Source organism: Schistocerca piceifrons, chromosome 2 (assembly GCF_021461385.2).
Source record: "Schistocerca piceifrons isolate TAMUIC-IGC-003096 chromosome 2, iqSchPice1.1, whole genome shotgun sequence".
In the NCBI taxonomy this organism is placed as follows: domain Eukaryota; kingdom Metazoa; phylum Arthropoda; class Insecta; order Orthoptera; family Acrididae; genus Schistocerca; species Schistocerca piceifrons.
Window position 1 is genome coordinate 715,824,850 of NC_060139.1, and position 16,073 is coordinate 715,840,922.

Sequence of the window (16,073 nt, forward strand, 5' to 3'; positions counted from 1 at the left end):
GTCAGGCAGGTAATATTAACGGGATCGTAGTAATCTTCGGAAGTGACCAATGGTCACAATGAAACCACGTGTAGCAATAAGTTGAAATACTTCCGAGTGCTTAAGTTAAGCTGAATTACTAGCATGTGTACTATAAGTTGGAAATATTTAAGAAATGGCGTGTGCAGGACTTGAAATTAGAGACGAGTACTTCCACGTGGTGAGTACTGTGTGAGTCGCAATCTGTGTATGAGACAAAGGATAAAGAGAAGTACTCGTCCATGGTATCAGATGAGAACTCGCGTGTGTGATGAATACGTTCTTAATATTCCTTTGCGTGTTATGTTTCTGTGTGACGCTTGATTCAAACTATAATACTCTGAGAGAGAAGCAAGGTGAGTCAGCCGTCTATTCAGCAACGCCACTTGGCTTGCATTGCACAGGAAGACGTGCATATATCGTCCAGAATTCGTAGTAGTAAAGAAAAGTTACGAGGTGGGGCAGTGTCGTGTGGAACTGGGATGAATACTAATTGAAGTGGGAAATCTGAAAGTGATGGGATTATAATGTTGTGACTATTCCTATGTTGTATTCCATGTTGCAGTGTGGTGTATGTCATGTAATTTAAGTATGTGTGGTTTGCATGGGAGAGTAGCAAGGTAGTTTCAGAGGTAGTGGGTTATGCATGTTCCTTTTGTACCGCTCGGTCTGGAGGAAAGTTTCGTGATGATGGTTATGAGAGTCGAAGTGTGAGATATAGCAAAAGATCCACCATCCTATCCAGAATGTGCACTGTAGCATTAAATAATTACGATACCATAAGGTAGAGAATCACCAGTGTAAAGCCATGCCCACGGGGAGGAATTTCTCATGTTTTATTGTTGTAGGTTATAGAATTTGTGTGTTTAGGTTATAGAATTTATCGGAATAAATAAGATAGTGAAAAGAAAAAGATTGGTGGCCTTTTCCTTCGAATTGTATGTTGTCATGTTATCCAGAATTTATAATGTGTGCACCATTCATATTCAGTGCGATGGTCATGTGTTGATAAAAGCCGTTAAATAAGAAAGAAAATGTGGTATTGCCAGTGCGTCGTGAACATTCAGTGTTGTGTAAATTGCTAATAGTCAGATGTGCGTTTCCGTTGCGTAATATCCAAGCAGGAGAATAACTTTTAACTTAATTGTGAGTACTAGAGTTCATGTTACTTGATAAATAAAAAATGAATCCACTCGCTTGGCAGACCACTCATGTTGCAGGCCTGACTGCTTGATGCCACAGTATGAGCAAGGCATGTGGGTGCCTCTCAAAATAAATTAACAAATGACGAAGTTGATCCTCCTTGGTACACAAAACAGGTTAGAACACTGTTGCAGAAACAACGAAACAAACATGCCAAATTCAAACAGACGCAAAATCGCCAAGATTGGCGATCTTTTACAGAATCTGGAAATTTAGCGTGAAATTCAATGCGAGACGCTTATAACAGTTTGCACAACAAAACTTCGTATCGAAACCTGGCAGAAAATCCACAGAGATTTTGGTCGTACGTGAAGTATGTTAGCGGGAAGACACAATCAATGCCTTCTCTTCGCGATAGCAATAGAGATACTATCGAAGACAGTACTGCCAAAGCGGACTTACTAAACAGAGCCTACCAAAATGCCTTCAAAAAAAGAAGCCGAAGTAAATATTTCAGAATTCGAATCGAGAACAGCTTCCAACATGAGTAACGTAGAAGTAAATATCCTCGGAGTAGTGAAGCAACTTAAATAACATAATAAAAGCAAGTCTTTTGGTCCGGACTGTATACCAGTTGGGTTCCTTTCAGAGTATGCTAATGCATTAGCTCCAGACTTAACAATTATGTACAACCGTACGCTCGACGAAAGATTCGTACCCAAAGACCGGAAAGTTGCACGGATCACACAAATATTCAACAAAGGTAGGAGTGATCCACTTAATTACAGGCCCATATCATTAACGTCAATATGCAGCAGGATTTTGGAACATATATTGTATTCGAATATTATGAATTACCTCGAAGAAAACGGCCTATTGACACAGAGGCATCATGGGTTCAGAAGACATTGTTCTTGTGAAACACAAGAAGTGTTGAGTGCTATTGAAAAGGGATTTCAGATCGATTCCGTATTTCTGGATTTCCCGAAGGCTTTTGACACTGCACCACTCAAGGGGCTTGTAGTGAAATTGCGTGCCTATGGAATATCGTCTCAGTTATGTGACTGGATTTGTGAGTTCCTGACGGCTGGGGTGGCCGAGCGGTTCTAGGCGCTACAGCCTGGAACCGCATTTCGCCGATTCTCGTGAGAGATCTAGCGTGTTGTGCATCTGCACTGAAGTTAACAGTGTTCTCGTCCTCACCTTAATTATATACGTGGTTTCTCTTCTTTCGAGTATGTCCGAAGGAACAGACACCAAATATATAACTGAAGGATGAGTTGTATCGCAATTTGGATTTAGCAGCTTGTCTACTCGTGTACTATAGTATCAATGGGACCACAATCTGCTTAATTTGATAAACAGCAGTAGTAAAGAGGATATTAGTATTATTATTGTTATTACGATTATTGTTACATCTAAATCTAGTATCTAGGAAATCTGAAGCAGGTTGTAAGTATTACGCAATGGAAACATAGTAGTAGAGACTTTTGCTTTGGAAGTATAATTTAATTCTACTGCCTCGATCTGCTTAGCCGCGATAGCAACCCATTTGCGTGTTACTATCGAATTGCCCTTCCCTAGGAGCGTGGAGCCAGACTGACTACTCCTTGTTCTCCATTACCAAACATTCAATGGAAATTTTTTTTGGAAATTTGTGGTAAGGTCTTACGGGACCAAACTGCTGAGGTCATCTGTCCCTAAGCCTACACACTACTTAATCTAACTTAAACTAACTTACGCTATGGACAACACACATACCCATGCCCGAGGGAGGACTCGAACCACCGACGGGGGCAGCCGCACGGACCGTGACAAGGCGTCCTAGACCCCGTGGCTACCCCTCGCGGCCAAACATTCAATATAATCTCTCGATTTATCTACAGTATTTATCGAGAATATTAAATCAAAAACCAAAAAAGAAAGAAACAAACATTCGAACTAAGATGGTAATAAAGAGGACTCCATGCAATTTCTGTAAAGCTCATTAGTTATCTCCCAGTCGTAATTCTACCATACCCCTGAACAAAGCATTTCTAAAAGATGAGATTCTAGTTAGAACCTGAAGGCGTCACATTTCACTAAGCGTAGGGTGGAGTTACTGTGGTCAGACGAAGGCAATGTAATCGGTTAAAGAAAACGTGGGTCTCCCGCTGTGTGCGTTGCATTGATGTCTTACCGCGCCTGTGTTTTGTCCCGTATAACATTCGCTACGTCAGAATGGATTTTGACTGATTCTCATCTTTCGAGATCGGCTGTCATCCTTCAATTATAGCACCCACCAATGACGTTTTTTCACGATTACTGTCTCGTCCTGAGGAAAGTCAACATGCAAGAAAGAAAAGACTCTGAATCAACTAAAATTCTCTCCTCGTCCCATGGATGAATTCATGTCTTATCTTGCAGAGCTTTCTTGATCTTATATGACGAATATCCATTGTTTAATACAGGTTGTAAGTGAACCTGTTACTCCTGGAGACCGTCAGGCTGAGACACGACATGAGCCCAGAGAATGACGAGCTTCATCTGTGAAGGTTGGTGACAGTTGCAAGTACAAATACATGTGGTTGGGTTACAGTAAATTGAATGCCCTCGAGATTGGTGCTCTTTCCGCCAGAGTAATACGTCCAAATGCTTCAGACGTCCCTTCTTCAGGCTTACCAGGGGAATCGCAACATTACCGTAGATGGAGATGAGATGCTCGAGTGATTCATCCACTTTCTCGTCAGCATGGGGCTATGTTAAGGATGTACTGTCACATTATCATGCCCTTATGGTCTGTGTTTCTGAGGCAGAGATGAAGATGCAACTTGCCACTTGCAGGAAAAGTGTGAGGAGCCACCAAAAGTCCACACTTTAAAGCGATTTCCGCTCTCAGCGCTCTTGAGCGGCCATTATCGTCCTTATTTGGTTCGCAAAGCACACAGTTTCTCTTCGTAAACGGACGTCCGTAAAATTGCTGAGCTAACTGTGTTAGAGATTGTCATACAAGAGCGGAGAAAATCGTGAAGAAGATTCGGGACTCGTCGATGGCTTGAACAGTGAATTGCTGGTAGAGGAACACTTGTTCAAATACGTGTGAATTCCTATGGGACCAAACTGCTGATGTCATCGGTCCATAGACTTACACACTACTTAAACTAACTTACACTAACTTAAGCTAAGAACAACACAGACCCCCATGCCCGAGGGAGGACTCGAACCTCCGGCGGGAGGGGCCACGCCATCCGTGACATGGCGCCTCAAACCGTGCGGCCACTCCGCGCGGAAGAGGAACACTGCATAATGATGTAAACAAACTGAGATACATACTAATAGCAGTTATTCGTTAACTCAGTCTCCATATTAATTTCGGTTTTAAATTGAGTATATTTAAGATATAGCGTGTAAAGTCAGTTTGTGCGTGCATAATAACCATATTCTCTGTGTTGTATTGACTTGTATTGACTACCATCACTCTAAAATAACGTACTTTATCACACAGGTTTCAATATGGTGATTTGTTTCGTAATTTCATTTGATTGGAACAGGAGATTTTTTGAAGCTGTTCACCACCTCTGAAAAAGATATTTACCGGCGAGATACAAACATGAGGCTCTCCGTAGAACCAATATATATATATATATATATATATTACACAAAGTTTCATAAAAGCAAAAACTTCCATTGTGTAACTTGTGTTTACTGTCTGACTTAGACAAGCAGTCACATTAATGTTTCTGGGCACTGCGATAACATTGCGCAACAGTGCGAAAACAACAGCCTGATATCAGACTCCGATGTGAAAACTGGGGGTGCGATGTGAACAATTGCTGCAGGAAGCCATTAATCACGACAGCTGTGTATGCAACAATAACTACGGCAAATTCGTTATTTATAATAAATAGCGTCGACTATCACAAATAACACTTCTACTAAAGTAACAAGAAAGACCCAAAACGAAAGGTGATAAAAAAAAGGAGCTGAACGTGAAACTGTCACCTTTGACTTCGCGCTCACAATCCTATCAATTTCGCCACAGCTTCGACATTGTAGCTGACGCTTCGTACATTGTATGGAATATCTAACGACTGAATCTACAGATATCATTATTTAACTATTGCAAATAGCACCGAAACGCCGTGCTTTTGATAGATCATTGAGCCGTAGCATTGAGACCGTATACTTTCATAGCACACAAGCTATAACACTAAAAGCATCACATACACGATGCTTTTAGCTACCGGTCTGTAGTTCCTTGTCATTTTATTGTAATAAATCGGAACTTCTCGAGAGCTCCTCAAGTTTCTGATGCTATGAAAGAGCTTATATTCGTACCACATACTATACAGGAAAGAATTTGCGTCGAATACGATGTACGGTGGCTCCTACGTTCCGCTCATGACGTAAGACGATGTAGCATCACATTGGTCACGTTCTTCTCCACGAAGGAGAAATCTGAAATGCTAGATGCTTCATTTCACACTCCACGTTGTAGTGGGGCGTAGAATTCTACGGTGTGACGTCACCAGCTCCTCGTCCACGTGCGTTTTCAAGTCCCGTGAGAGGACGGCTTTAGGCTTGCCATCTCGTTAATGTGGCGAGTGTCTTCCATCTGCGACTGTCTAACCTCCATGCTATGCGCTCTGCGCATTATGCTATGTAAGCAGGTATCTGATCCCTTTTCTTGGAAAGGAAGAAAATACAGTTAAAATCTCAGGCAGGTAAGCTATTTTGAAACGTGAGTACAATACCAAGTCAGCAGCCCGCTATTCCTTAGGATAAGCATTAAAAAAACCAATAGAAGAAAATAATCCCCACACCGCGGAACCTGAGCAGCAGACCCGAGTGACGTTCCCCTTTTCAGGCGATCGGGGACCTGAGAGTTTAAAAGCAGCTTGCTATACGCAGCGCTGAACCGGAATATGGAAGTCTATCCGATTTATCCGACGTTTTGGCCGGAAAGAGAGTGCGCGACTGTGCGCAAACAACAGCCCGATATCAGACTCCGATGGGAAATCTGTGGGCGCGACGTGAACAAATGCTGCAAGCCGCCATTAATCACGGCAACCGGTTATCCCGCGCGAGGCGCTGCCTCTGGCAGACGCGAGGAACGACTGCCAGCCAGGAGAGGCAGCCGCTCTCAACACGAACCCGGTAGGAAGTGTGTTTCAGCATCAATACAGAAAATGTCTGGAACACATTAGTCACATAATAACTTAAACTTTTATTCTACATCTACAGCGATCCTCTGCAAGCCACAATACGTTGCGTGGCGTAGGGTATCATGTATCGCTACTAGTCATTCCCTTTACTGTTCACTCGAAAATAGACGGACTTTTCATAAGTCTCCGTACGAGCCCTAATTTCCCTCATTTTATCTTCGTGGCTCTTACTCGCAATGTACGTTGGTGGGAGTAGAATCGTTACGCAGTCAGCTTCAAATGCCGGTTCTCTATATTTTCTCAATAGTGTTCGCCGAAAACATCGCCTTTCTTCCAGGTATTCCCATTTAAGTGCACAAACACCCCGTAATAGTTGCGTGCTATTCGAACCTACTGGTAATAAACCTAGCTGTACGGCCCTGAACTGAATTACTTCGACGTCTTGCTTCAATCCAACTTGGTGTGGATCCCAAACACTTAAGCAGTACTCAGCAATCGGTCGTACTAGTGTCCTACATGCTATCTTCGTCACAGAATAACCACACTTCCCTAAAATTGTGCCAAGTCGAAATCGACCATTTCCCTTCCGTACAAGAATCCCTACATCCTCGTTCCGTTTCGTATCGCTTTTTAACGTTACGCCTGGATATTTAATCGACCGGACTGTCTTAAGCAACATACTAATAATGCTGTATTCTAACATTATGGGTTTGTTTTTCCTGCTCTTGTGCATTAATTTACATTGTTCGACACTTAGAGCTTGCTGCCATTCATCGCACCAAGTAGAAATTTTGTCTACGTCTCCTTGTATCCTCCCACAGACACTCAACGTCGACATCTTCCCGTACACCACAGCATCATCAGCGACAACCCCAGGTTGATGCTCACCCTGTCCGCCAGATCTTTTATGTGTATACAAAATGAGAAAGATCCGATCTCACTTCCCTGGGGCACTCCTGACGATACACTTGTCTCTGACAAACATTAGCTGACGAGGACAGCGTAATGGGTTCTGTTACTTAAGAGGTCTTCGTGCCAATTACATATCAGGGAACCTATTGCACATCCTCTTACCTTTGTTAACAGTCTGCTATTCGAGCTGAGAATACGTTCAATAATTCTGCAGCAAAGTGATGTTAAGGATATTGGTATGAAATTCAAGGATCACCTGCGTTTTTTCCAGCCCTTGGGACTTTGGGCTGGGCAAGATATTTGCGATAAATGCAAGCTAAGTATGTGACCAGTGCTGCAGAGTACTCTCTGTAAAACCGAACTGGGATTCCATCCGTACCTGGCGACTTATTTTCTTTCGTTAACCTTCACCTCTACAGAACGGTAAACTATATTTAGTTATGTATGTGTGTTTGTGTGTGTGTGTGTGTGTGTGTGTGTGTGTGTGTGTGTGTGTGTGTGTGCGCGCTCTACAAGTACATCTTACATCTAACCCCTGTCATTAAACCTGCCACATTAAAAGGACACTACAGGTGGTCTCAGTCACTTGCGTTGCTCTTTCTACTATGCGATTCGGAGGATTATATGTCTACCATAAACGGAACTTACTAGTATACTGCTGGTCCTTAGAATTGTTAACACCGGGAACGATAGCAAGTAACGAAGTTTTGCTTGTTGTACTTGCACTGTTCAGTTAGAACATTATCACCACCGACCTACTATCGATATAAACCCGTCCAGGCGATAACAGCGTCGTCTGGTGAGGAATGACTGCTAGTCAGACACATGCACGGTGTATGGAAAACAGTGAGCTTGCTGTCCGTGTGTAGAATGGGGAAGGCCCGCAGTCTGTCTGAGTTGGACTGAGGGCAGATTGTGATGGTCCTCAGGCTCGTCACAAGTATTTCAGAAATTGCACGACTTGTTGGGTGTTCGTGGTGAGTGCTTTTAACACATGGCGAAACCAAGGTGAGCACATCCAGAAAACGTGGGGCTGGGCGGCCACCCCTCATTACAGATGTCGGACGTCGTAGGCTGGGCAGACTGGTAAAACAGTGCAGGCGGTGAACTGTGGCGGAACTAACATCAGACTTTAATGCTGGACAGAGTGCAAGTGTGTTTGAACACACAGTGGACAGAACATTCCTAACGATGGGTCTCCGCAACCGATGACCCATATATGTGCCAATGCTAATACCGCAACATCGGCAACTACGAATGAAATAGGTACATGATCATCGGCACTAGACGTTGGCGCAGTGGCAGCGCATTGCACGGTCTGATGAATCCCAAGACCCTTTTCATCAACCGATGGGAGGGCGCGAATCCATCATGTTCCAGGGGAACAGCTCCTTGACACCTGTACTACGGGTCGGAGACAATTTGGCGGCGGTTCCATTATGCTGTGTGTGGGTAACATTCACGTGCGCACTCATGGGTCCAGTTGAGCTCGTGCAAGACACCATGACAGCCAAGGAGTATCATACACTGGATGCAGACCACATACACCGCTTCTTGACGATCATGTTTCGCTACGGCAGGGGTATTTTTCAGTAAGATAACGCGCCAGACTTCTAATTGACGTGCTGGCCCCCAACTCTCCAGATCTGAACCCGATCGAAAACATCTGGGATGTGATTGAACGTCGTGTCAGAGCTCATCCCCCCCCCCCCCCCCCACTGGAATTTACGGGAATTAGGTAACTTGTGTATGCAGATGTGGTGCCAACTCCCTCCAGCGATCTACCCAACGCCTCATTGCTTCCATACTACGATGCGTCGCCGCTGTTATTCGTGCCAGAGGTGGACATACCGGGTATTAGATAGGTCATAACGTTCTGGCTGATCAGTGTATATAGTGTACTAGGATGAATTCATAAAGTTTGAAGATGATTTGGGGGCATACGAGTTTCGAAATTTGGTATCCACAGCGGCTACCTATGGTTGCAGAGTGACTGTAGGGTAGCTGTGCACTGAGTCGAACTGAGCTTAGATGACAGATACGGGGTGTCGTTGTACGCTGCTTCAAATGTATGTCAGAGGTCGTCTCTCCGTATAGATTGTATCCACTGTTATAAGAGTTTGTCGGTGAGAAGTTATCTCTACATTCTCCTTTTTCAGTCTTTCTTAGTAGAACATGGGTTTCTTAGTTCTCGGTTACCGGGTCGGTCGTAGACATGTCAGCAATGCTAAAAGGAAGAGAATGACACATTTTTAAGTGAGCACCTTAATTTATAAGCTATTTCTGGTCAGAATTTTTCGGATGAATCGTGATCTATCATTTTGTCTCCCAGCTGTGAGATTCATGTCATTGTCCAGTCCTCGAAGGTGTAATGGATGTCGACCGACCGCCTTGTCATCCTCTGCCTTGAGGCGTTATGCGGATGCGATGTGGAGAATCATGTATTCATCACACCGCCCTCCAGCGGTTTTACAGACTTTTCACACCATGGAGTCACTATTTCTCATTTAATCTGGCATCAAAAGTGTTATGTCCTAGCCAGTAATGCCACCCGAGCCCGCTGCCAAAAGGTTGGCAGCATCAAAGTACGGACGCCGTCCGCATAAGCAGCGCCAGCGATACAGGAAATGGCCGCAAGTCTGCGCGCGCCACCGCTGGCTTCTGGGTTCTTAAGCGCTGGAGTCGCGAGCGCTAGGACAGTTCTGTATTCGCCGCTCAGTTGTATACTCGCCACCGAATTGTGTACTTGCTAGTCAGTTGTGTGTTCATCGCAGCAGAGTTGTTGTTTGTCGTCAGCCGACGCTGACCTAGCCGCTCCGACTCGAACTAGACAGATTTATGTAGACACGGAGTTCACTACTGTTCTGTATCTTCGATAATAAAGATAAGTACCGACTTTTATTTAATCTGAGTGTTTGGGCTTTCATCTTTCTGTTCACTGTTCCAGCGGACCGGTCGGCCCGCTATTAAAAGTGTGGCGGTGACTTCGTAAGCCATTTCCACAGCCAAGTGTTTGTCGCTACGAACACCGCCACAAAAAAAAGACTTAGTGCACCCGACCAGTCCTCCCAGTAAGGGAAAGTCCTTGCTAGTATCGGAAATCGAAGCTAGATCCTCCACCTGGCAGCCATCTACACTGACCTCTCATTTACGGACGCGGACTTCCATCTTATCTCCAATAAATTTACTGTCATTATTTTATCCATTTCGATCAGAAAAGACCACAGCTATTTTCGTAAATTGCTCTGTAGGAAATACTGCAACCAGCCACAAGTTTTTTCATTTCTTTAATTTTTATTTTATTTTATTTTGTCATACCGTTACTACTTTCGGCCCCGAGACTATCATCGGACGGTAGCATTGACGTCTTTGAAAGTTTTACATTTGTGTACTAAAATACAGCAAAGTTTTTGTAATTGCATGGTTTACAAAAGGTTTTACAAAAAAATGGTTCAAATGGCTCTGAGCACTATGCGACTTAACTTCTGAGGTCATCAGTCGCCTAGAACTTAGAACTAATTAAACCTAACTAACTTAAGGACATCACACACATCCATGCCCGAGGCAGGATTCGAACCTGCGACCGCAGCGGTCGCTCGGTTCCAGACTGCAGCGCCTAGAACCGCACGGCCACTCCGGCCGGTGAAAGGTTTTACATTCGCGTTCTAAATTATAAAGAAGTTTACGTACTGTAACACTGTGTAATCACTTACGTTTTAGGACGCAAATATAAAACTTTTTGTGAACCATACTATCACAAAAACTTTGTTATATTTTAGGACACAAATGTAAAACTTGCAAAGAAGGCAGCGCTACCGTCTGACAATGGACCCAAGCCTGAAACTAGTAACGGTACAATAAAAATATTAAAAAAAAAACTTGTAGCTGTTTGCAGTATTTTCTACAATGTGAACATACTGTTGGTGTATAGGAACCAAGAAAGTCGTTCCCGAAAGAAGTCGAATATTTTTGCCTATTTATTTGCACTGATTTTTATTTCTTTAAATGGAGGGACACTTAACCTCCCGATCTTAAGAATACTTTTCTGTAAATTACTGAAACGAAAGAGCTATAGAAAACTAAATGTATTGCGTATTCAGTCTTTACGTCTATAGCGTACAGACCTAGCACTGTCGTTCTGGGCTCAGATGAGCCAATCGTGACCGGCCGACAGCCGTGTCATGCTCAGCATGTTGCATCGAGATGCGGGTGATGGCGGGTGATGGCAGCACACCACAGTCCCAGCCCTTGTCGGGCTAGCGTAGCTGGTACCCCTACTACTCGGCCAGTTAGCTCCTCAACTGACATTACGAGGTCGAACACACCACATTTCAGTCCTTCCTGCAAGGTAAAATCCCTGGAAATACCGGTAATTGAACCCTGGCCCCTCTGCGTAGCTTATCCTGCCACGAGGGATATTTATGGAGTGATTTAATCCATTGCAATGAAAAGGTTAGAATGAAATTGATGAAGATTGAAGACAATGAAATATTAGTGAAACCGTCCAGCTATGTCGAACTTGCAACATTATAAATATTTCAGCTTCGCGTTCCTACATTGACGGGCTATCAATTGTGACCGATCGCCGCGTCATACCCTGCAAGTTGCGTCATTTGCATGCAGCTTGATGGACAGGGGATTCAGCACATCGCTGTCTCGATGGACAGGGGATTCAGCACATCGCTGTCTCGGCCATTGTCGACTTCCCAGGTGCAGTGGGGGGGGATTGTTGTTTAACGTCTCGTCAACGACGAGGTACTTAGAGACGGAGCAGAAGCTCGGCTTAGGGAATGAAAAATATGGTTCAAATGGCTCTGAGCACTATGGCACTTAACATCTGAGGTCACCAGTCCCCTAAACTTAGAACTACTTAAACCTAACTAACCTAAGGACATCACACACATCCATGCCCGAGGCAGGATTCAAACCTGCGACCGTAGCGGTCACGCGGTTCCAAACTGAAGCGTCTAAACCGCACGGCCACACCGGCCGGCGCCCCACACTTGTCTTAAGCGATTTAGGGAAATCATGGAAAACCTGAATCATGATGGCTGGACTCGGGTTTGATTGCAAGGTCAGTGTGCTAACCACTACGCTGACACGCTCCGCCCGCTTCCCAGACCTTGAAGCTACTACGTCTCAAGTAACACCTGCAACGGGCTTACGACGCTGAGTGTACCCTGTTCATGTTCTCCAACCAGCAGAAACACCTGGCAGTGCAGCTCACTGAAGCCGTGTCATCCACACGTCAGACGCACTGGCCACTCAGTTACGTCGGCGGACTTAAGGAAGATGTTGTAACAATTTAAAAGCAGGAAATCTGAGTTCCAGTTGCGGCTTCGAACAAATTTTCAGTGCTTGCAATATTAATTACCAAATACGCGAAAATACCGGGCGAGGGTATATCTAATGGCCTGAAGATAAGGAGAGGACATCGAAACAGAAACTACTACCAAGTGATGCAAAGCAGTACGGAGGACGCGAGAAAGTGGTTCTAGTGCCACCTTTAGAATGTTATAGTGATGAGGTATTACAATTTTTAAATCTTAAAGATACGAAAAAATTAACTGGTAGTGACATAAAATTCGAGAAGCACATTTCGCAGGAAATAAAGAAAGGAAAAAAAAATCGTCTGAAAAATCCGACGGAAGCTTGCGGAACCACTGTCCTGGAGAGAAAGCTATAACGGAATGGGACTCACCGAGCTTGACGAAGCTCTCGCTGAACTCGAAGATGCCCTTGAAGCCGCGGTTCTGCGTGTTGGCGGTCCTGGGCAGCGTGACGAACGTGACGAGCAGCGCCGCCTCGGACGAGTAGAGCACCAGGTTGCGCTGCTGGCCGCAGTACGTGCCGATCACCGCCGACTCGTTCGTCGCCCCGTCGTACACCTTCACGTAGTCCAGCGGGCAGCTACGGGCACACGCGTGCTTCCTCAGAACTTCTCTGCCGAAACAGTATAAAGTCATACGTCCCAAACTCACATTCAGATACTGCTAAAACCCTAGATTCTTCCTCTTTAAGAGTTACCCAGCAACTATACAGGGTGTTACAAAAAGGTACGGCCAAACTTTCAGGAAACATTCCTCACACACAAATAAAGTAAAGATGTTATGTGGACATGTGTCCGGAAACGCTTAATTTCCAATCTTAGAGCTCATTTTAGTTTCGTCAGTGTGTACTATACTTTCTCGATTCACCCACTTGAAGGAAGGTAATGTTGACTTCTGTGCTTGTGTTGACATGCGACTCATAGCTCTACAGTACTAGCATCAAGCACATCAGTACGTAACATCAACAGGTTAGTGTTCGTCACGAACGTGGTTTTTCAGTCAGTGCAATGTTTACAAATGCGGAGTTGGCAGATGCCCATTTGATGTATGGATTAGCACGGGGCAATAGCCGTGGCGCGGAACGTTTGTATCGAGACAGATTTCCAGAACGAAGGTGTCCCGACAGGAACACGTTCGAAGCGATTGATCGGTGTCTTAGGGAGCACGGAATATTCCAGCCTATGACTCGCGACTGGGGAAGACCTAGAACGACGAGGACACCTGCTATGGACGAGGCAATTCTTCGTGCAGTTGACGATAACCCTAATGTCAGCGTCAGAGAAGTTGCTGCTGTACAAGGTAACGTTGACCACGTCACTGTATGGAGAGTGCTACGGGAGAACCAGTTGTTTCCGTACCATGTACAGCGTGTGCAGGCACTATCAGCAGCTTATTGGCCTCCACGGCACACCTCTGCGAATGGTTCATCCAACAATGTGTCAATCCTCATTTCAGAGCAAACGTTCTCTTTACGGACGAGGCTTCATTCCAACGTGATCAAATTGTAAATTTTCACAATCAACATGTGTGGGCTGACGAGAATCCGCACGCAATTGTGCAATCACGTCATCAATACTGATTTTCTGTGAACGTTTGGGCAGGCATTGTTGGTGATGTCTTGATTGGGCCCCATGTTCTTCCACCTACTCTCAATGGAGCACGTTATCATGATTTCATACGGGATACTCTACCTGTGCTGCTAGAACATGTGCCTTTACAAGTACGACACAACATGTGGTTGACGCACGATGGAGCTCCTGCACATTTCAGTCGAAGTGTTCGTACGCTTCTCAACAACAGATTCGGTGACCGATGGATTGGTAGAGGTGGACCAATTCCATGGCCTCCACGCTCTCCTGACCTCAACCCTCTTGACTTTCATTTATGGGGGCATTTGAAAGCTCTTGTCTACGCAACCCCGGTACCAAATGTAGAGACTCTTGGTGCTCGTATTGTGGACGGCTGTGATGCAATACGCCATTCTCCAGGGCTGCATCAGCGCATCAGGGATTCCATGCGACGGAGGGTGGATGCATGTATCCTGGCTAACGGAGGACATTTTGACCATTTCCTGTAACAAAGTGTTTGAAGTCACACTTGTACGTTCTGTTGCTGTGTGTTTCCATTCCATGATTAATGTGATTTGAAGAGAAGTAATAAAATGAGCTCTAACATGGAAAGTAACCGTTTCAGGACACATGTCCACATAACATCTTTTCTTTATTTGTGTGTGAGGTATGTTTCCTGAAAGTTTGGCCGTACCTTTTTGTAACATCCTGTATAGTATCTCACGAATATAGAGTTATTTCTCAACCACAACACCTCCAATGCGTCCCACATCATAATCATCCGAGCTATTCCTAAATTTTCGCCTTCTATTCAACCGTTAGTTCTCCTGTCATCTCTAGTCGCTGTCCCTGTATTAATAGACAGAGAAGTAATGTCCGAGTTGGTACAGGATTATACAGATTTATGAAGTACCTGTGTTGGTTTTCTTTCGTTCAAATCCATAAAACGTAATAACATTATGGCATAAAAGATTTTTAAACTACTTGGCAGATTGAAACTGCCTGGCGGACTGGGAATTGACCACAGAACCTTGCCTTTCGCGGACAATGATGCTCCCGATGCAGGCACGAGTCACAACCAGCTTCACTTTCACCAGTAACTCTCTACTGCGTTGCACACTTTCAAGAAGCTCTCCTCTGTCCCTTCTGTCAATGAGACTTTGAAGTCTAATCTTCCTTCCTTCCTCCTAGTGCTTGTTGGATTAACATTCCTGGGGAATGGTCTGGAAAGAAGATAGAGCTACTAGCACTAGAGAAGCTCTGAGGGCGACTAGTGAGTTGTATTTAGATAGCTCAGTAGATAAGAACACTCCTCGCGGAAGGCAATGTTCCCGATTCACATTTTTAATGTGCCAGGAAGTTACAAAATAGCGCGTACTGTGAAGGAGGGTGAACGGTTCACTCCGGAGATAAAATTCCTTGATTTTGAACAGTTTATCGGCAGAGATCTAACCAACGCTGCTTAAGGTTGATAAGTAGTCTATTGCTTCACTATCAGCTTATACAAAAGAGACAAATTCAGAAATATTCGTACCTAATTTTCAAGATGGTCTACGCGAAGAGCAACCGAAACATCAGAGTGGTAGTGTAAGAAGGACAAAGCTGTATCAAATAGCTGATGCCTTACGCAATATTCGAACAAAAGTATCCGGACACTTATTAGTGGACATTAGTATGGGGTGTGCCCACCCTTCGCCATAATGAGGGCTTGAACGCTGCTGAGGCTACAATCAGAGTAGATGGCTGTAGAGGAATGGCATCTCATTCTTCCTCAAGAGCCAAAACCAAAGATGGTAGTGACGTTCGATGCTTGGGTCTGGACCGAAGTCGACATTTTAACCCATTCCAAAGGTGTTGCACTGGGTTCAGATCGGGACTCCGGGCTTGCAAGTCCATTTCAGGAATATTGTCCACAGTCCGCCTCCTTAGCTGAGTGGTCAGCTCGTCTGACTACCATG

General features: G+C 44.6%; 1 protein-coding gene across 1 annotated transcript in view; it reads right to left on the bottom strand.

The window, feature by feature from the left end:
- Positions 1-16,073, bottom strand: part of LOC124777888 (cubilin-like) — a 1,273,816-nt gene that overhangs the window by 137,190 nt on the left and 1,120,553 nt on the right. The window contains exon 7 of the mRNA XM_047253433.1: positions 12,919-13,127. Coding sequence (XP_047109389.1) covers positions 12,919-13,127 — 209 coding nt within the window. The remainder of the gene's footprint in view (positions 1-12,918; positions 13,128-16,073) is intronic.